The sequence below is a fragment of the Pipra filicauda genome, unplaced genomic scaffold (assembly GCF_003945595.2).
Source record: "Pipra filicauda isolate LSUMZ 115617 unplaced genomic scaffold, ASM394559v2 scaffold137_size4652046_pilon, whole genome shotgun sequence".
Taxonomy (NCBI): Eukaryota; Metazoa; Chordata; class Aves; order Passeriformes; family Pipridae; genus Pipra; species Pipra filicauda.
In genome coordinates this window covers 4,627,279-4,650,081 of record NW_024103851.1, presented here as the reverse complement: position 1 = coordinate 4,650,081, position 22,803 = coordinate 4,627,279, and the positions used below count along the sequence as shown (strand labels likewise).

Below are 22,803 nucleotides of genomic sequence, written 5' to 3'. Positions count from 1 at the left end.
CTAATGCTGACAGAGAGCAGTATTTTATTTAGTAATTAACAGTGTAAAGGGGAGAGAAGCTGTCATGTTGGTTCTTAAGCTGGGGAATGTGATGAAAGATGATATCTGCGATCTCATCCTTTCCACTTGTTTAGGATTGTCAGAATGAGAAATGTCAGCATTATGAAAGCTCAGCTCTGCTCTTGATATGATAAAACCCTTCAAAAGCCAGTCTTTCTCTCCCTCTCCCCCTCCTTTCTCCCTCTCCTGCTCGCACTTGCTTTTTTTATTTATCCTGTTTTGTTAGATGGCAGAAATATAATTCTTTTCTTTCTTCCCATTATAAGCCACCATTTTTGTTTTATTATATGTTTCACAACCCCTAATGCCCCACTGAAAATTACCTTGTTAAATGACAGTGTTTCAAAGCCATGAATCCTTTCCACCATTCCCTCAGAGGTTTGAAACAGTCAACAGACTGTAAAGAATAAATAATAAAAAAGTATTGATTATTTTGATGACTGTGAGATTCAATTAAGTATTAATTTTGCCCTCCAGTGGACCTATCAAGGTATTCAAAGGGGAGGATTCGGCTCAACTAAATGTGTGCTGAGTGCTTCAGCCTTAAATAGGGAGAAAATGTGTTTACCTACAGTATTTGAAGAGGAGTGCATTGATGCACAGAGTCCAATATTTAAGTGCTGTGCAAATTAAGTCCTGGTGACAGTGACATTGTTTTCGGCAATATGAGTATTGACTAAAGAAGTGCATTTGATGACAGCTTAAACTATTTGTATTGATTAACATTTTCATAGATTATCATGTGTCATATCAAATTCACTTTTCAGACATGAATACATTAAAAAACCCATAGGCAAACATCGACCAATGTGAGGACGGGACAGAGGGAACATGCTAGCCAACCTATTTGCTCGCTGGTCACCTGTTCTCTGCATAAGAACCATTTAGGCATGAACTTTGCAATAAATAGCTGCTAGAGAGAGCAACAAGGTCACTTGTTCTTTTTCTTTTTTTCAGTTTTTTTTTACTCTGCTTTCCATGCTGTCATGATATTATGCTTATTAGTTTACAAACGGAATAATTGAGTGTGCTTGGAAATAATGCCTGACCCCCAAACGTCCTCAACGAGCGGAAGATAAAACAAATTCAAATCATCAAGAAAAAACTTAAATGTATATATGTATGTGTAGTGTTTTATGGGGGATATGATGTCGCAAACACAAGAATAATTGCTAACTGTATGTGTAAGTATCTTCCCTAATTTTATCTTTTAGAAAATGTTTTGTGTGGTTTTTATTTTCAAAAGAAAAATGTGTGTTTGTGTGTTTATGGACTTTTGGACCATAGTATCACAGAGACAGGAATAGTTAGAAATCTGTCACTCTGTTGAATGTATGTAATGAAATGGCTATTTTATGCTGTGTATTTTCGTAGATATGGTGGAATACTAAAAACTGTGTTTTTGATTTTGTTAATGTTGTACAGCTGAGGATGCTTCTTTAAATCACTATGGAGCCCTCACAGGGTGCTCCACTTCCATAGCATTGGAGCATATAGGAATTTCTTTTCTTACTATGTTAAGGACAGGGGGACATACACACACAAAAAGCACATCCCACAATTAAAGCTGTGTTGGTTATGTTGCTTCCTTAGAAGTTTTTCTCCAAAGCATCCTGAATCTCTCACATGCTAGTTGAGCTTTAATAGGGTGGGGAGTAATGGAAAACTCATTGGATCTGTAATAGCTCTTCACTTGACTGCAGCCAGCAATAACAGCAGGAGCAGCCAGAGATAAGAGAGAGAGAGAGAGAGAGAGAGAGAGAGAGAGAGAGAGAGAGAGTGTATGTGTGTGTGTGTGTAAGAGAGGGAGTGGAAGAGACAGTACACGTACACCAAAGCTGCCACTTTTTTTTCCCCCTCACTCTTTTTTTTCCCCCATCCTAGGATCCAATGATAGCTGGACAAGTCAGTAAGCCCTTGCTGTCACTGCGGAGTGAAATGAATGCAGAGTTGAGAGGTGAGGACAAGGCAGCTACTTCAGACAACGAGCTGAATGAGCCCTTGCTTGCGCCTGTGGAATCAAATGACAGCGAGGACACTCCCAGCAAGCTCTTCGGTAAGTCTGTCTAGGTATTTCATTTCACTGCTACCATGTTGTCCGGAAGAGCAATCTCCCCCTGTTCTTTTTTTTTTTTTCTGTTCGCTCAATTTTCTTGTAAGTAGGAAGGAGTAGCTTGGAGCATGCAAGCATATAGCCCTCTACTCCCTTTGCAACTGGTCACCAGAATGACAGCATCAGTCCTGAAAACTTTTGTTAACAACGAACATATTTTATGCAAGTTGCAGATGTTTTGTCTTTTTTTCAGATCCATGGACTCTAATGTAAAATAAGAGATGGGGATCATTTTCTTCAAGTACTTAATTAACATTTATTGCATCAGGTGTGTCTCACATGCTACCAGCTCTTTTGAGGCTGGATTAAACTGAAAAGTTATAATTTTAAATGGTAAAAATAAAACTGACTGAAGATAAACTAAACATTCTCATAGAAAACACTTTGTACTGAATAAACAAAGACTAGCAATGGTATTGCATGTAGAGCTAAGGTTTTTGGAATTTAAATTAGAAATTAAATATTTCTTCTCAACCCCGTGGAACAAGAAATTACCTTTTCAATTTTTATTTATTTTTGAATATTCTGAATTGTGCCAGATAAGTGTAACCTTTCACAATCAAAACAAAGCAGCAAGAGTGGCACTCCAACACAGACAACTGTCATTCAAACAGATGACACCCTGTAAGCCAACTCAAGCAACTCTGATCTCTAATCAGAAAAGGGAGCAGAGCTGTTGAGGTGCTTGCTTGAGTGATAGATGTTGATAGATGCCTGAGCTGGAGCAGCACTGTATGGTACATTGTGACATTTTGTGTTTAGAGGGACTGCACTCCTGAAAGAGTCCTTTTAATTATTTCCATTTGTGACCTGAGACAAACATTAATAGAAATGGAGCTTTTCCTTATTTTTCATTATTCTATAGGTGGAAGTTGAAGGCAAAACGATCTTGTTTAAAGGGAATGCAGCTTTAAGGGAGTGAGAGTGAGAGCCCATTTTCTAAGGTTCAAGTTTTGATTTCATAATCTGTAAGGAAATCTGTAAGAGTGTTCAGATTTCAGTATTCCAGCTACAGTAACAGCTGTAAGATTTTTTTTAAAACAAAGGAATACCTGCATTTTTATATTAAAATGTTCTTTACCCATTACTGATAGATACAGCACAAAATGTTTGACTAAATAGCTTCAGTACAGATATGGGAAAATCATAATAATTAAAAATCCTAAAATTTAATTTCTCAATTGCAGTGATGACCATTACTGAATATCACATCCATTTTAAGCACCCTCTTAGTAATCATTGTTTCCATGGAAAGCATAATTTCCATCAGCAGTTTGAATGTTCAAAAAGCATATAATAATTGTTTTAGTCTGTTTCATCCAGGAAAGAATTGTAATGTGTAAAATTCAGAGGACTATTAGTTGTCTAGAATAGTATAAATATCTTCAGCTCTGTTTATATTTATTTGCTCAAATGTTTAGGATGCATCTATTAAATATAGCAAGGCATATACAAAGCAAAAAATGAGCTTTTAATTTGGGAAGAGTGAAAATGTCTGCTGTTTTTAGATCAGGCAAGTCTTCTAATAAAGGACAGGATATTTTTTTAGCCATTGTCATTTGGATGTTCTACAGTGGTAGTGAAATATATACAGATACTTTCATTAGAGTTGCTATGTGTGATATAGAAATGATATGCAACCATATCTTGTCTCTTTCTGGACTGAAAATATAATTTATGTCCCTAAAAGCATTATTGAAAAAGCTACAAATTAATATGTTGTGCTGTTTGTATTGGTGAGATGTTTGCTAGCCTGATTCTTATTCTGCTAAAAAGATGTTCCCGAGTAAAAAAAGTAGGAGAAATAGTTCAACTACCTCAGCATGAACTCATGAACCATTTATTGAGGTTTTGTTACAATTATGACAGATACTACAGATCTATTAGCAGCAACTCTTGTCAATTAATTTTAGTAACTTTGAGAACATAAAAATAAAGAACGGGGCCTATTTTGATAAATTTGAGCATCAAACTGAGCAAATGTAAAGTAAAGATGATTGGCCATTATGTCACGGATGCATCTCTTGAGACAGATTTGCAGTAAACACTAAAAAAAAATGTGTCATTTTGTTTAAAGTTCTGATACACAAATATAGACCAATCTGTTAAGCAGGAGAGGGAGGAGCATTTTAGAAAGTCAAGGAGATGAGACAGGTCCATAGAGAACAAAGTTTTTCTACATTGATGCTTTCATGTTTTTTGAAAAATTTGTGAAAATAATGTACTGATTTAGTTGGAATGAATGACCAACATTTGAGTGTCTCGTTGATGTTAGCAATATTTCACGAGCCTTGTTTTCACATAGATGAACAGAGTTGAATGATGAGATGTGAAGAGCTTTATTCTCTTTTACTGAACACATTCTGCTTAGCTTTTTTTGATGGATGAATTTATTTCTGCAAACACCTGCATTGCTTACCTGTACCTTTTCCTAAAATCCACCTTCTTATTCTCGGACTTCCTTATTTTGGTATTTCACTGCATGCCATAGAAACAGTGGGTATTTATTTTTTATTTTGGTAGCAAATAGTGCAATTAATTGCAAAAATGGCACTTCTTTGGTACCTGATGCCAGTGAGGAAAGGGCAGGAGTACAATTAATTGTACTTATTTTTGAAAAGATGCGGTAAACTTTTGTTTCTCTTCTGGGTGCTTTGCTATTGGTGACAAAGCAAATGAGAAATACCAGCATAAGTAGTTTCTGATGATCTGAAATAGCTCCCACCTGAAATTGGTGTACAGGTGTTTGGGAAGATGCACTTTGTCACCGTGGTGCAGTTGTTACCTGTGAGTAATGACAGGAGCAGCTGTGATTAAAGGGGCTGTGCTTGCTTGTTGTTTGCCGGCTTTCTTTCTCCTGGTGGTGGTGATTTGGTTTGTTTCTTTGTTTTATTTGTTTTTGTGTTTTTGTTTTTTTTTTTTAATTTGTTTCTTTTTGAAAGAGAATTCTGTCCTGCAGTCTGGGGGTCTGTAATCCTCCACTTCTGCTCTTATACCAGTGGACTTTTTGGAATCTGCATATCTGCATGCAGAAGACTTTTGATACTGAAGTCATATGAAACAAGAAAATAGTAGAAAAAATGGTCAGTAATACTTTCTGAAGTGCAAAATATTGGTAAAGGACTTTATCCTGAAACATACTAACTCAGAAGCACAGTTTTGAAATGTGTAGTTAGCACAGCTACAGTGCTTTGGTTACAGGAATTGCAGTTTTGCTGTACAGTATGAAGCAAAGGTGCTTTGAGGGAGATCTTGCAGTGTATTATTTAATCTTTAAAATATTTGTGAAGTAATATCTCCTATTTTAACCATAGGATGTAATTAAGAAACAGAAAAACTGAGTCTGGCTCTTGACATTCCAGATGGTGTCATTTTCCAATCAACTTGTCTTACTCTGCAATATGCTTCAAAGTAGTAACCCAGGTCAAATGCCACGGCGCTAACTGCAGAAAGCTTTTGTTAATGTTAAGTAGTATTTTCTCTTGATTAAGAACCCTGGGATTTGATCCTAAATTAATGAATCCTAGTTGCCGTTTTATACTATATTTTCAAACAGGTTTAGTATAAGTTATGAAGTATTCTTTGAAAAACCCTTAGAATAAGAAGAACTCCTTTCATGTTTATCTGTGTAATAAACTGTTGAGATTGAAAAGTTAGTATAGACACCAGGGGCATGTCGTATATAAAATTCTCTGTACAGTAAAAATCCCAAGAATAAAGTGGCTAGTCCAAGCATCAAAAGCCCCTGTGGACTCAGTCTGACTTTCCTGGAGTTACATCCAGTCCTTAATTAATCCTTTATTGATGGTAATTTGTGGCATAATTAGTTATATAACCATAGATGGTTAAAAAATGCTGGGAGTGCACTTGCACTGATGTTAAGGTAATTTTACTGTATTATAAAAAGTTGCTCTTTGAGATTGAGTCTCTAGTTCTATGTATCGAACTTATCAAAATAAATAAAGCTGTAAGTATATAGTGAGGGCAATACCAAACCTATAATTGTGGAGCACAAGTGTTTCCTATTTAATTATTGCTGGACAGCAAAAAAAATTGACTGCTAACCTTTTTTTTTTTTTTTTTCACTTTGCTGGCAAGGTTTTGTTCCAGTGAAATTAAATCTTAGAATTCCTTGGCTGGATCTGAAGACTCTGGTTTTCTTTGGTTCATTAGCAGGCTTTTGATCTTTTCATAATGCTGTGTATGCTTGAAATATGGAGCAGGGTTATGGGAGTTAAATGAATCTGCACACATTTACATAAACAAGGTTTTGTTTTCAAACCCTTGTGTTGGCTTTAGGATTTTTATTTTCCTTTCCCATTTTGTTACCCATGTTTCAGAACTGTGTGCATCTTTATGTATAGCCATACATGCTGCAGAGAAACAGGGTAGAAGTTGTTTCTAGCTGATTATGTTTTGTTAGTAGATCCCTTGTATTACTCTGTAAAGAAACATACGTTATATTTTTCTTTTTTTGTTGTTGTTTGTTTTTAAATTGGAGTGCCTTGATTAGAATTTATGGCACTGGAATAATTTCAGTTATGAAGAATAAAGGACTAAATTGTATTTTACCTCTTGAGACATTGCTCTCTACAGGTCAAAGCAGAGGTCATTGCCAGGTTGCTGTGAGGAAGCTCACATTATCATCCTTAACAGTGTATCTAGCCTTTGGGGGCATTCGGACTATGAGCTTTTCTTTCATCAGTGTATTTAAGGATGATTCTCAGTGGTTTGGTTATATCCTCAAATTTTAAAGACCTATAAGAGATCTCTGTCCATCAGGAACACTTTGATAAGGTTTGGTAATTTCAGTAGAAGAAAGCAATGTGTATTTGTTGCTCTTCATGCATTTTAAAGCTCACTGTACTGACAGTGAAGTTCATGGCCCAAGTGGTCTCTGTATTAAAATCAGAGCCTTCTTTTAGATGCAGCAAAGTTTTGAAATATGTTCAGTCTGCATATAAAGATTCTCGTCTCTTCACATAATTTTATTCAGTAATTTCCACATCGCAGATGCTTTGTTGTGAGACAGTATAGGTTATCCATGTCATAGGACTGATTCTACCAGTGCTTGAATGTGTGATATTTTATTAAAGCAAGTAATCTGTGGATTAGGAACACTATTTCATTACAAAGACTGTGCCAATGAGAAATATGAATGGGTGGCATGTTTACAGAACTGGATCATCATACAGGCTTTTAAACCCATTGTCTTGTTCAAATAATGAATAAGTTCTCAAAGAACCTGGAGGTCTGACTATGTGATTGATTGTTATTTCTGAAGGATATATTTGACATGAACATTTTTAAATATGTATTTGCAAATAGTTAGGGACTTGAATAACTACTCTGAATAATGTTATTGTCTGGTTTCTTGGGAGAGTTCTTGCTCTGTCAGTGGGACATGCACTTGTGAATGGGGAGTAAATGCCAATTAAAGCCTAAAAAAATATTATGGCTACTTAAATGCAAAGCACAATGCAACGGTGAGACAGAAAATCCATCCTCAGCTCAGCGTTCCTGCTGTGCTTAGGTATTGCAGGTATCTCAGGCAATGGTGATGCTAGCACATACATTTCGAATCTGAGAAGACCAGAGACTTAGTCCCTTAATGTTTGATGAAAGCAATACTGGGCTGATGAAGGACAAATGTTGCAGTCCCACTTCCCTTGCCTGTATGGAAGTAAAGAAGTCTCTTGTTGCTGTCCCTGAATTGTGACAAAGACAGCCTATTTTAAAAGAAATCAATCAAACAACAAAAGATATTTCGAGTAGAGAGAAAGCTGATTGTGTTTCTTTTTTTTAAAAACAATTCTTTTTGTTCTCCTGAATTTCAAATTACTTCTTTGCTAAATGTTTTTGAGCAAAGTATATGTTATGTGTTTCTTAAATGGCTTGAAGTCTGATTTTCTGTATTTGTACACAGAATAACATTAGAGAATGAGTGAAAAAAAAGAATTAAATCCCAGTATGTAATTGGTATGACTGAATGACAAATGGTTCATTTTTAATTAGTAAATCTTTCTTCTCCCTGTCTTTGAAGTTATAAAAATAACAACAAACTTGTTTAAAAGCAACATAAATGACTGGCTGTTTCAAAGGAGACTTGCTGGCTACTAGACAGTAAACAGGTAATTTGTGAAAGAACTGTTACATTCTTTGATTGAGATCCTTGCCGGTTTGTGTTTTGAGATTAATAATAGATCAGACACTTGCACATTAAAAAGGAAGCAAGCATAGAAAAGAGAAGGAAGGAGAAAAGGATGTTTCTATTGGATTTCAAATGATTAGGCAAGTTCTCCATGGAAATTTGCAGGTGAGGCAGATGGGACCAAAGTTACATTTGACCAAATGTGCATATGGCACCACTTAACACCTCTCTTGATTTCCTTATGCTAAACAAAGAGGTAGCAAGTGCTCATACCAAACTGACCCCGTCAGGGGGCAATCTGTATAAAAATTCCTGCTGTCAGGTTAATAAATTTTTTAAAAATATCCAAAGGCAGAGGTAGCTGTAGGAAGCTCATAGTAACAGTTGCCATTCTCCTGTGGATCATTTTTCTCTTTAAGATCCTTGTAGTACTTGGTTTTCCTTGTTGTGTTGTCTTTCTAGGTTTTGCTCCTTCTGTCATTTAGAGGTTCTTCTTTCATTTAATTCTTTTTCCATGTGAAACTGTTTCTTCTGTTGCATCCATCACCTGTGGTCCCTATCTTTAGCTAAAGATGGTCAAAGGATGGGAAGATCAGCTTTATATTTTTTTACACTTTGATTTAATAGCATGTTCAGTATAATAATGTTTCTTCCATTAATGGTTTATTTTCTCACTTTTTATATGCTACCACTAGTACTACCGTTAGTACTATCAAAATAACATTATTTTGCTAGTTACAAAATAAATTCTGACAAGCTCAGAGTTAGACGTTCATTCAAATGATGAAATGAGAAAACTCATGCTAAACAGGGGCAAAAACAGAATAAAATGAAATGTGTCATACTTCGCATGTTTCAACAGGAATATTATTTTTTTCATGTAAATGGTTCGATATTTTTTAACATAAAGTCTTCCCATTCTCTTTTTCCACCTTTTTTTTCCTCTTCTTTATAAAAATAACAATCAATATCAATATAAAACAAAGGAAGATTTGTATTGTGACATGTCCTGCTTTATGCTGTGATACTGCTTCGATGCTCTCAGAAGCAGGAGTAAGCTCTTTTATTTTAAAAGCAGAGGTTATCTAGAGAAGAATAGTACCTCATCCTGTCTGGCTAAGTAGAGCCTGTTGTTTCCAGAGAGACTGATATTAGGTTTGTTCTCTAGAATTCAGGACTATCTGTATCTACAAAATCAATGGACAATGCACATCCCGTCACTCTAAAACATGTTTTTTAACACTAAACTGCTGCTTGTTTATGCTTAAAAGTTGTTTGAATTTCTGTTTTTATTTTAGAACATACAAGAAGAGTTGTTGGGAGTGTGGGAATTTTGTTTTTCTTCTCAGATGTCCTGTATATATTTTTTTTTTCAGAAAGGTAAACCATCATTTTAATTTCTGAACAGTTTGAAGTTGTCTTAAGGAGAACATTATGTTTCACAATACAGAGTAATCCCACTACTTGAAAGTGATTACAGAAGTGAAATATATATATTTAATATATATAAATTGTCATCCAGGGTGATTGAAATATGAAATACATAATTTTAATGCAATAAAAAATTTAGACTCCTAAAACAATTCCATGTTGCACCAAATATTCAAATGTTACACAAATAAGAAATAAAAACTCTTTTTTTGTATTAAGAACAGCATTGGCTACAGCAATCTATAATTAGATTAATCCTCCACTAATACTAGCTTTTGTAATTCTAGCTTTTAAAAACATCTTTGTGCTTTTCCATTCAGATGGTGGTTGTATGTTTTGATGACTGTTGGAGATTCTATTAAGTCATTTTCATTTTCTAGCTCAGTCTCCTATGATGTAGTCTCACATTTTAAAATCTTGGTTTTAAGTTGTTGAATAAAGAATTACTAGCATTCAGTTTCCTTCCAGCAGAAGATAAAGGAAGTCTTCTCCCAGAGCGCACTGGACACACAGCCTGGTTTGTCACCACAAACACCAAGGCTTGTAAAGTATGTCAGTAAAAATGAAAGTACCACCTTTTCTGCCTGCCCTTCTCCTTCCTTACAGCCAGGTTTGGAGCTGTTCCTTTCTCTTCTGCCCCTTGGTGTGTGCATACAGCTGGAAACACATACAGCTGTGCATGGGCAATTGTTGTCCAGGTCTACTTTAAATGCATTTTACTCTGTCAAGGTCTTCTTTAGGGTTCCGTGCTTTGCTTGAATCTTAGTGTTCGGGGAAGTTTGTTCCTTGAAGAGGATGATCTAAAACCTCTGTTTAATCAAGAAGCCAGAATTGTTTTTCATTTAATATACTTTAAGGCATACTTTAATATATTGTACTATTAAGTATGTGTAATTATTTCATGAGATAACACAGTATTAACTCAAAAGGAAGAAAAATCATTTGAGTTCAGTCTAATCTCTTGAGCAAATAATATATGGGGCAGTTTTTGCATTTTCTTTTGCATACAATTAGGATTTATTCGCACAGTGTAGAGATGTCATGTTTGCTCCGTGCTTTGAATAAACATGAGACCAGATTCTGACAGGTCTCAGCTGACTGTCCATCACATATGCAGGAAGACTATAGGTTTCAACAGGGCATTCATCCTATCAGTACTTGCAAGCCGGTTCGTGGCCTCCACCTCACACATAGCCCCTGCTCTACAGCTTCTCATGTTCTGGAGCTAAGATCGGCCAAGCAAACATACTGACAGGAAGGAGCAACCACTCTGTAATTATGCTGCCTTTATATTTAACAAACGATGAATTATTGAACCAGTCCTGGGGTTCCTGTGGGTTTCTGTTATGCCATGCATGTGTATTACAAAGGCTCCACCTCCTGCGTTGAAACGTAAGTGAAGGTTCCATAAAGGCAGAGAAGGTTTTAGATAGAGTGGATTAAAATAATTTAAAAAAATAATTAAGGAACACAAATGATAGTTATTACTAAAAGAAAAACATAACTAGAGAAATCAACAGTGATTGAAAGGAGGAGAAGGAAATTAGGTAGATATTTATGAGATTAATGGTGACTGTAAATGTATAGGCTTGATATTTCTCCTCCTTTCTTATGCTTCCTTGCCTGAAATCATAAATATTTGGGACTGCAAGTCACAAATCTCTCTGAAGGAAAAATGGAATTTACAGCTGAAAGAAAACAGAAAATGAAAATAATTTTAAAATATTTTTTCTACTAATTGAATATACTTTACTCTCATAAGCACAGTAAATTTAGTGATAATATCCGTCAAGAAAAGCATCTGCGTAAGTTGTTGGTGTTGATGGGATTTTTTTTTTCCTGCTATGAAGAGTGTGAAGGAAACTCTTGTGTGGCTCTGTTGCTGGGATTTGATGCATTGCTTTTGGAGACTCCTCATTTTAACTGTGTGGATACAGCACAGTGAACCTTCTCATAACATTTGCTGACAAGAAAAAAAATCTTTCAATCAGCTGGTCCTGCTCACTCTCCCCTCCCCAGCCCCCACACCTCCTTGCTTTTATGAGGCAATGACTAAAAGAGGGACCAGATGATGCAAAGGTTTACTTAGACGAGATATGCTAGTCAATGAGCAACTTTGGATTTGTGGGACTCTGGCTTGTGACCATGGACCTCAAAGGGATTGAGTTTGGGGGTTAAGCCTTTCTCACACTGCCATTATCTCATTTGTGTAAAATGATGCTGGTGTATTTTGGATTGCACTTTACAAATTTCAAGCTCACATATGACGGCAGACCCCTGACTGTTGTAAAGGCTGGTGTGCTTTTGGTGTATTGAATACAGGGTGCATTCTCTCAGTAGTGCCAGTGGAGCTGTCTGGGGCTCTACTAGAAAGGAGATGGAGGGGTGCAGGGAGAGTTCTGTTTCAGCTCTGTCTGAAAACTCAGACAGAGGTGTGAAATGTTCATCATAAGGAGCAAAATCAGGCCCTTTCTTGCAACGATTTAAAAAAAAAAATCTCTAACCTCTGATTAGGTTTTTGGTTATTTATTTTTAATAACATATTCTTCTGGTTTTGTATTCTCTTTTCTGTGGGTTAATACAACTGCTGTATTTCAAACAGCTTAAAGCAGTTTTAAAAAAATAAAAATGTGTTCCCTAAAAGACAGCTTACTGCTGACTGTTTTATTTTGTTTATATCTGATATTTCTTACGGTATTCAGATGGTTGTAATAGACTAGTGCAAGAGCTGCATGTCTTGTCATCTGCACTATATCAATACGTTTTTATAATGATACAATAACCTGAACCCTGTAACAGTTTATGATCCATTTGAGAATTCTTATGGATTCTCAGAGTGACGGAGGCCTGAAAAAAGAACTTGACTGCTTTCGCAAAACTGGTGCTGTGACAGGAAAAACTAGTGTGCCTGTGATTTAGTTGCTAAGGAATCATATTGATCTGATTCGTCATTAAACTTTTAAGTTTGAAAAAAAAAGAAAAAAGTTGAGCTGCTTGAAGGTGGAAAAAACAGCGATGTGATTTGAGGGCCTGCAGTACAGGTAAACTGTGTCATACTACTACTGATATTGATTTGTTATGATTAATAAATATGATTTTATGCATTACCTATGTACTGTATCTATAATAATGCTTTTTTTAGAGCAGAAGAAAATTGCTTCTTGCTCTTTATTTTTCATTGACTATTTTTAGTCAATGATAAATAAAGAACTTTAACAGCAGTCTGTATACAGGAAAGACAGGACTTTAAAACATAAATGTAGTAATGAATAACCACACAGTGAACTACACATACACAGCCATCTTAACATTTGTAATGGTGCTAATTTCCTAGTGCTTTTTAAAATATGCTTCCACATGAGCTCTCAAAAGCCATAAAAGCTTGGTATGTAAAGTAAATTGTTTGTCACTTGCTGACGACCTGCCGTATTTATTGTCAGGAGAAATGGACATTAGTTGGAAAAGCAGTTGTTAAAGGCCAAACAATTTTTAAAGATGGCAAAGATGTGCAAGGGCTTTCCTTTTTCTAACAATGAGCCACCCCTTCAGACATCAAAAGACAAGATAATAAGACACTTCAAGCACAATTCAAGATTATATTCAACATCTAAAGGCTCATCTCCTGTCAGTTTGCATTTACTCTCTCAGGGATGTGATGCTTCTATCATCATTCTGTCAAGAGGAGTCTGGCAGAAACGATGAGGGCCCCTCATTTCACACACTTAGTGTTTTTTGTCAAATAGCCCATGCTCATTCTGATTCAGCCAAAATGGACGGATAATTTGAAGAAGGTCATGCAGAAGTACAAAAATCTTGTGCTGATTTGTGTGATTAGAAAGCATTAAAATTGCATGTTTGTGTTAGTTCTGAGATGTTTTGTCAGTTTATTTAGTAATACAGTGTTGAAGTATTAAAAATATTTTTTAAAGCAAAAAGGAATTTTGCTTAAAACAACACACATTCTGTTATTTAGCAAATATTTTGAACAGTGAGCTATTTTAAATGGCATTGTATTAGTATAACCTTAAAATGCATTTCCCTCCCCTTTCCTCTTTGAGAGCAGAATATTCAAGAGCTCCAAGGGTAAAACCTTTGCCCCCTCAGATGCATAAGGATTTTACCCACTGGTCATTTCATTCTTGGACGTTTTATTTGGATAAAGATTAGGATGCTGAATTCAGTATATCGATATAAAGGGAGTAATTTTAACACCTGTATCTTGCCGCCTCATGTCTTGGCATTATACACTTCTTTTTGTTAACAAGGAATGGGAGGATCTAACAGGGTAAAGATAAGATGGAGTAAAACTCTTTTCCTCATTTTGGAATTCTTCGATTTAACCAACAAAAATAAAAAGACTATATAGTGCTGTTGTGTATCTTGTACATGAAACTGGTTACAACTTACAAACCATACATGGGCCACGAAACATGGAGGAGCCAGGTATCTTCATCTCCCATTGAAACCAATGGGATGTGAGGTTATTTAACACCTCTTAAAAAGTACCCACTGCTGAGGGACTCAGCTGGAGCTGCTATGAATTTTGAATCAGGAATTTATCAGCTGTGATAGGAAGGAACCATGAAGAAACGTGCATTTGGCCTTGTGGAAAAAAAACCTGCTCTCTGGCTTGCCTTTGCACAACACAGGAAAAAAAAAAAGGCAACCTGCAATCATGGTGCATTCCAAGGGGTTTCACTGGACAAGAAACCGCAAGGGAATTGGGAAGCTGTGAACAAATTGTCAAAAAGACAGATGGAATTGCTGACTGACCTACTGGTAAGAAACACGAACAACTTCCACCTCAGTGGTATGGTATTTATGCTGCATTGCAGAGTGACTTCTCTAAGGAATTTGCTATCCTTCACATGTAAATGCCTTTGTGTATATAATATATCTATGTAGTGTGCAGTATTTTTAGGGAAAATATAAGGTGCATTTAAACAGTTGCGTATGTTTAAACTGCCTGACTATTATGCCCAGAATAAACAGCATTTTTTTCTCTCACTGAAAATGCTTTCCTGCTTTATTAGTATATATTATATCTATATTCAGAAATTTGCATCCTTTCTCCTGAATTATTCTGGAAGAGAACTTATGGCTGTCTCTGCATCAGTGGGATTCTCTGTGCATCCACTTCTGCTCTGCTCCACACTGTCCACTAGAAAACCAGCATTCTCTGAGGCTGAGTAGGGAAACAAAGAGATTACTTGCAGGATGCTAATTTTCAAAAAATTAAGGAGTGGCTAAGATGGAAGTACAAATACGGCTAAAAGGCAGCATGAATGTAGTTGTGCAAGATCCATAGTACCACCAGAGAGAGCAAGAGGTCACTCTAAAAGGTTTGTATTCTGAACAGTTTGGTTTCCAATAGGACATGATTTATTTGAGAAGTTTTCACCTGGTCTGTGGGCTGGCTCAGGCCTGTTTCATTATCATGTCTTCTCAATGGAAACATATGAGCTCATGTCAACACTGGTTGATACTGGTTGATACTTTATGTGTGTATCACTATCTTAGTGAAGTTGTTCCCTGGTGTTTATTTTCTTGAAAGATCAGATCCTGAAATGCTGTAGTAAATGGGGAAGGGAGAGAAGAGTGACTAAGAAGTTACAGGACCCTTGATATAAATTCAGCTATGCTTGAATCTGTCCTAGCTTGCTTGGCTGTCTTCCTTACTCAGTTCCTTCCCTGATGCTCTACGAGCTTTCCTTCCCTATGTCTGGGAATGCTCTCCCGGTAACCCTCTTCTCAAGCATGAATGTGCAGAAAACAAACACTAATAACAAGTGCTGTTAAGGGTCTGTAAATTGTTTTCCATCTGCTCTCAGCTCCCAAACTGTGGAAGGTGTAGGGATACATGCAGGGAAGCTAATGCAGATGCTCAGTGCCAGGGAATAAACCAAGCGTCCCCACACTGAACAAAAACTCTTCATTTAAAAAGTATTTAAACTGTAGCTATTGTGCAGTCCATTGGAAACATTCATAGTAGGATCCAGGAAATGAAAATGAATTCCCATAAATGAAGATAGAGGATCCACTATTTTTAAGGCATTATGGATGTGTTTTATCTTTCTACCTATCCTCTTATAAGTAACGGGGATAGCTAGTAGCTTCTGCTAAAGTAATTACATTGATTTGCTCTGTGCTGCGCACCCAGCTGCTTTCTGTACCACTATCTCAGCTGTTCTGGCAAGAATTACCTGGTGCTTTAGAGAAAGCATCATTGTGATAGAAAGTTCACATGTAAAGTTGTGAGAAGGAGGACTGCACTTGGTGTGCGTTAGTGTTTCTAAAGCATAAGTATTACAAACTGAAGTCTTGTTAATTACAAAATCAAACTGAAAAATCTGGAGTGGAAAATCTGACATTAAGTTGTGCATTTTCAACATACATGAAAGCTTTTTCCCCAAAGCCTGCACTAATATGCAAAGAGGCTGGGAGGAGCATGCACTTATGTAAAGCAAGTGCCTATTTAAGCTCTTGCACAATGACACTGAGTAATTCTGTATGCTTCAGGGTTAGTGCTTACATGAGTTGGCTGTGCATTGTTTTCATGGGTAAGTGAAAGTGAATAAGCATGCATAAATGTGTTTCTGAAGATACAATTCAACCTTTTTGTGTTACCATTCAACTGTTTTTCCTTTTAAACTGTGTCTTTGTGGCATTTTTTCATAGAAAATTCTTGCCCAACAAACAGCTCATTAAATCATTGATAAGATTCTGTTAAACAAACACTGGATAACACAAGATATCAGTCCCTGACAAGCACATGCACAAAATGTTGCTCTTACCCAGTTTTCTGAATGCTTTTGTGGATTTTCTTTTGAAGTGGAGCTGTTGTTCAGGGCTAGAAGAATTTTAAGAATGACTGAATGAGCTACTAAATAAATAATGAAACCCGTAGCTATGAAATAAAATTTTTGCATTTTAAAAAATCATTACCATGTTTCTTAAGTATATTTCACTTTCTCCCCCAAAAAGATTTTCTTAAACCCTTCCCTCAGAGGCAAGAGCACACAGTAGGAAGCTAAAAAACAAATGGGAGCTATTTTTGTAAATCCTTCTTTCATTGCATCCTTAGGTTGCTAAAAGCCAGGCTCTGACACCATAATTCAAGCCATAAAGCCCTGAAAAACACAGGTACTGAACTGTTCAGTTTTGCTGACGAAGCTTAATAGCTCCATGTGCTGATACTGGTCAGGTTCAATAGCAGGTGTCAGATTTTGTTCTCTCACTTGTACTTTGCAAATTGTGGAATTACATAGTAATATTGCATTTCTACTATACTCTTTTGTGTGTAGGAAGACATGTCACAATTTCTAGAAGATGGGAAAGGTGCTTTTTTGGTGGTGGCCCACCCATGTTGAATATGTTCAATGTGATAGGGCCAGTGGGTTTGAAGTGTGTAATCCCATACAGAAGTGACTTCAGAGAGCATCCCTTAAATGTTTCACAGTATGATAAAATAAAGCCAGTTAAAATTAAGTAAAAACAATGACACAGTGTAGAGCTTTAAAAAGTCAGTCTATAAGAAGTAAAGGCTGAAGTAGCTAGAATTGGTCAGACAAAACAATTTTCTTTAACATGGTTACAGCTATTTCTCTGACTGTTTTTGAATAGAGAGTCTTTTTGGTTAAAACATGAATTAGAGCGAGACGTGCAAACCCAGAGACTGGCTATCTCTCACCTGCAGTGAAGTTCAGGTGCTGGTATAAAATATGGGGACAATGGAATTTGTGGCATTTTGAATGTAGATATTTCTCAACTCAGCTGTAGCAAGGAGAGGGGTTTAGTACTAGTCTGTTTTATTCCTTTAATTGCAAAATAAATTGTGTATAAAGGCAGAATCAGCAAAGACTGGCTATTTGTCAGTTATCCAGAAAGACAAATTGGTTAAACTACTTGGCATGTCATAAAATACGTAGAATATATAGGGAGATCTGTTGCAACGCTGGAAACATGTTCAGTAGTCTTTCTCATTCACTTGCTATGATATTGGTTCTGAAATAACTTTGCAATCTTTCCAGTCAAACTTGCCTTTTCTTAGAGAGAATTGTCGTGTAAGCTCAGATAAGAGTCAAATCTACATGTTTAATGAGAGGTGACAAATGACTGTGGATTCAGAGAGAACATATATAAATGTGTCTTCCTGATGGAAAATATAACTTACAAATGTGGTTCTTCTAAAACAATCAGTAGTCATTTAGAAATTATTTTTGTACATAATTTTGCTTGAATGGTACTGTCCAAAGAGGGGACTTCTGTGATGCACATCAGCTGCTACCAGTGTGGCATATTTTGACCACAAGAAGTGTGGTGGTTTACATGAGCTGAGCTTGTTTGATATACTTTATTTTTCTATAATGTAATTGTAGTTAAAATAATTTTCATGCATTTTAGACAAAGCAGAAGCCAAAACTCACTATCAAAATATCTCAACTTAATTGTTATACCAATACCATTCTGCATTACTTAAAATTTTTAAATAGAATCTTAAGCAATAACATCAAACCTAAGTAATATGAAATGCTAAAACACTTGCATCTCAATTTGCTTAGTTGCAGTTCATGGAAAATCCTACTTCAGGCTGTGTGATGGGGGCACAATGCCTGTAAGTTGATAGAGAGGAGTTTTGCTGTAAGGATGTGATGAACTGTCAAGGGAAATTAAGAGAGGCTTGCCTAGCACTGTGGCAATATGTAATGACTCCATGAGAAGTGCGTGATAATCCTTCCAGGCCCTGATCTGGGCACCAAGCAACACCTTCAGACATGCTGGGATGACAGAGCAAGATGCACAAGGTAACTGAATGAAACCCACACAAGGATTTGGCATATCTGAAGACTGTGTGTCTAGTAAAGCACAGAGGCTGTACATCTGAGAAAGTATTTACTACTTTTAAGGCCATGCTGTTCTTTGGAGTGTGATCCTTCTCTCCTTGGGGAGGACTGGGATGGAGAGGATTCCAATGAAAACCTGTGGGGTGATATTCCTCTCTGCTGTTCACTCGTTTACCTATATAGGATAGAATTAGCTCCTACTGCTAGAAGGAATATTTATTTGTATTAATTTATTAAAGATCATCTGTATCTGGCCTGTATTCCTATGACACAAGAGCTGATTTCTACCTAACCTAATCAAGGTCATTTACGCCCAAACTCAGTACATGTAAAATGCTATCTTGGCAGGATGGGAATGTGTTATGCCTACTTAGCACAGATCTACCCATGGTGCAATGCAGGAAAGACTTTTCTCCTTTGGGATTATGTTTTTATCTCAAATGCAGCAGAGCAATATAAAACCTATAAACCCATTTATTTTTTATAATCATGTGTTTCTGTAAGTCACAGTTTTAGCTGTTTTGTGAGATTTTTGTAAACTAGCTAATAAACCTTTGCTCTTGCTGCTGTTAAGTTTAATACAGTTCATTAATTCACAGCTGAAATAAAAACTATGGCTTAGTTTTTAAAAATTAGTTAATTAATTAATTAAAAATTGTTCAAAATATCTTAACAATAAACACTTTGATATTTGTTCACAAATATACTTTCATGTTACATCCTACTCAACACAGAACATTTTCTCTGATTCATCCTCAGAATCACCTTTTAAAGCATGTATTTCTAAGTTTAGGTTTAACTTGTATGCTTTCGGAAGTGTCAATTGCATGTTCCCATAACTAAGAGATAAAAAGCATATGTTGTGACAGTAGCTTGGTCTGTAGGAGCTGTATTGGAGTCTAGGGCAGTGGCAGCTGCTCGGGGAAGTACTGAGTGCAGTTGATGCAGTTATCCTACTTGTTTGTTGTCTCTGGAACTTAAGATGGTAATTGAGACACTGGGTGTTGGACTCCGTGAGCGTTATAAGTTTTTTGTTAGCCCAGACAATGGTGTGATTCTGCTGTTGATGGTCAGTCCACCACGGATATCGGTGAAAGGGTCTGTTCACCAGTTGTTGGGTATCTGTTGGATGAGAAGAGCCTCTACTGTGAAAGAATGACCTCATGCTTGGAATAATGGTATGCAGATGCAGTGCCTATGATGGTGAGAAGGTTGCTTGAAGTGTGCAACAGTGGAGTACAGCTGTTAGTTCAGTATTGAGATGAGTTTTAGGCTCCCTGCTGGAATCTTCTGCTGCAGACAGGTTTGTAGGGACAATTCATGAAGACTAGAGACCTGTCTCAGGACTGTATTCAGTGTGAAAACCATCTTCTCAGATCTTCCTTTCTCAACCTTGTGAGCCTGTGAAGACTTGATTACACTTTCTGTGCTGGGACCTTATAAAAAATGGATCTTACAGATGTAAATGAAGGCTTCTTAGCTTCTGTAATTAGCAGGTTTTTATCCTAGTAAAACTTTCTAATGCTTATTTTCAATTAAATAAGAATGTGGACAGGGAAAACACTTTCACTCCCCAAATTTAATGATGATCTTCATACTCTATGAATTCTCCTTGGAGCTTTTCAGAAGACCCTTCAAGCTTATCTCAGAAGAAAATTTTCAACAAACAGCTTTCAAATGCAGGACCAACTCTCCAAGGATCTCTGCTGGTGGTGGCTGCTACATTTGATTATATCCTCTGTGCATTAAACCCAGATTGTCTTTTATAGCTATTGTCCTTTTAACTAAAGTAGTTAGGAAAACATGTTCCATTTGTAGCATGTACGGGTTGATACTGCTCTGGTGACTAGTGGTGCCTGTCAAAGCAATGAATTTTATGCCTGAGGAATATTAATGTGAGGTGCTCATGCATTAAAAAAAGAAGTTAGCTGAAATTTGCATAACACTTCCTGCACCTGCTTGAATGAACTGTTAGATTATTGTACCAGCCTGCCCCAGTTCAAACACTTCAGCTTCTGCCATTCTCAATGGATTAGTAAAAATAATTGTGTGGTTTGACAGAGGAATTTGTATTGTGTTTGAGAGTCTTTGAGCAAACACTAGAGAGTGAAAAATACATTATAGACCTGGTGAGTTGTGCTGTGGGAAATGTAAACTAAGCAGTGATATATCTTTAGGAGTTGTTTCCCTTGCTACTTGTGAAACACCTCCCATTTTAATCAATATTGAATGAATAAGATCTGTGGTATAAACTGATGAGCGAAATTTATTAAACTGCAACTATAATACAATATTTACAGAAGAATAAGGGAAATTATTACATTTTCCAGGGGTGAAGTTAAATTTGATCTCTGAGGACTTGCCCAAAAGCCTGTTTCTGACTCAAACACTTATGTTTTAAAGAAGAGCGTACTGTTTTCCTTTTACGTGGCTCCTTTCTCTTTGTGATGTGAGAGGAAAGTTGCCTTTATTTATTAAGATGGAGACAGTAAAGTATTCTGATCTCCTCAAGTACTTATTTCCTTGGACTCCTTTCTCTGGATTACGAATGCAGTAAGTATCGATATTGTAGACATCGACTGTTAGGTTCCCACAGCTGCACTAACTGTATTGGGAGTTGAAACAGAGTTATTATGTACACTCAAGGGTCATATGGAAGAGAGAACAAAATGAGATGGTAAGGATAAATACTTTATGTACTCTAGGTTTCTTATATTTAAAAAAAGAAAAAAAAAAGTGTCACAGAGCTTGGAGGTCAAATCCACGTACTTGGAAGGCAATAACAGAGAAAACAGCCTTGTGGTTGAAAGTGTAGCCATAAACTTACTAGCTGAGGTTATCACAGAATCACAGAGTGAGTAAGGTTGGAAGGAACCACAGTGGGTCATCTGGTCCAACCTTCCTGCTCAAGCAGGGTCATCCTAGAGCACACTGTATAGGATTTTGTCCATGAATATCTCTAGTGAGGGAAGACTCCACAACCTCTCTGGGAAGTCTTTTCCAGCGATCAGTCACTCTCATGGTAAAGTACTTCAGGTGAAAGTTCTGGTGGAATCTCCTTGTATCAGTCTCTGAACGTTGCTTCTTGTCCTGTTGCTTGGCACCATCAAGAAGAGCCTGGCTACAACCTCTTGATGCCCTTCCTTGTGTGCGTTGATGAGGTCTCCTCTCAGTCGTCTCTTCTCAAGGCTGAACAGGCCCAGTTGCCTCAGCCTTTTCTCATAAGAAAGATGCTTCAGTCTCTTGATCATCTTCATTGCCATCCACTCGACTGACTCCAGGAGCTCCATGTACTCAGGAGCCTGTAACTGGACACCGCACTCCAGATACAGCATCACTAGGGCTGAGAAGAGGGGCAGAATTACCTCCCTTGACCTGCTGGCAATGCTCTTCATAAGGTACCCCAGGACACCATTGGCTTTCTTGGCCACAAGGGCACAGTGCTTGATCATGGGCAGCTTGTTGTCCACCAGGAACCCCAGGTCCTTCTCTGCAGGGCTGCTTTCCAGCAGGTCAGCCCCCAGCCTGTACTGGTACATGGGGTAATTCTTTCCCAGGTGCAGGACCTTGTATTAGCTTTTGTTGAATTTCAGACAGCTCTTCTCTGCCCTTCCCGCAAACCTGTTGAGGTCCTTTTGAAGGGCTGCACAGCACTTTGGGGTATCAGTCACTCCTCCCAGTTTTGTGTCATCAGCAAACTTACTGAGGAGGCATTTGTCCCTTCATCCAATTTATTGATGAACCACTTACACAGTAATGTGCCAGTACTGCACCTTGGGGGACACCACCAGTGACAGCTTTCAACCCTGTGCCACTAATTATGACCTTCTGGGATCTGCCATTCAACCAGTTCTCAGTCCACCTCACTGTCTGTTCATCCAGTCTACACTTCCTGAGTTTGTCTATGAGAATGTTGTGAGAGACAGTGTCAGAAGCCTCGCTGAAGTCAAGGCAGACAGTAACCAGTGCTCTCCCCTCATCCATCCCGGTAGTCTTCTCAGGAGGCAATCAGGTTGGTCAAGTCTTTAGTGGTCAAGTCATGCTTGACACTACTCCTGATCACCATCTTGGCCGCCATGTGGATATAGATGGCCTCCAGAATGAGCCACTCCATCAACTTTCCTGGGACTGAGGTGAGGCTGATTGGCCGATAGTTCCCTGGGTTCTCCTTTTTGCCCTTTTTGAAGACTGAGGTGACATTTACT

At 37.2% G+C, this 22,803-nt stretch overlaps 1 protein-coding gene across 2 annotated transcripts in view; it reads left to right on the top strand.

Annotated features, from left to right (window-relative positions):
- Positions 1–1,123: 1,123 nt before the first annotated feature.
- POU6F2 (POU class 6 homeobox 2) overlaps positions 1,124–22,803 on the top strand; it is a 249,658-nt gene continuing 227,978 nt past the window's right edge. The window contains exons 1-2 of one of the 2 annotated variants that reach the window (XM_027711981.2): positions 1,124–1,244; positions 1,945–2,116. In XM_027711981.2, the coding sequence (XP_027567782.1) occupies positions 1,951–2,116 (166 nt within the window). In that variant the 5' untranslated portion in view covers positions 1,124–1,244; positions 1,945–1,950. Of the gene's footprint in view, positions 1,245–1,848; positions 2,117–22,803 lie in introns of those variants that run through there. The other variant, XM_027711980.2, reaches the window with a different exon arrangement.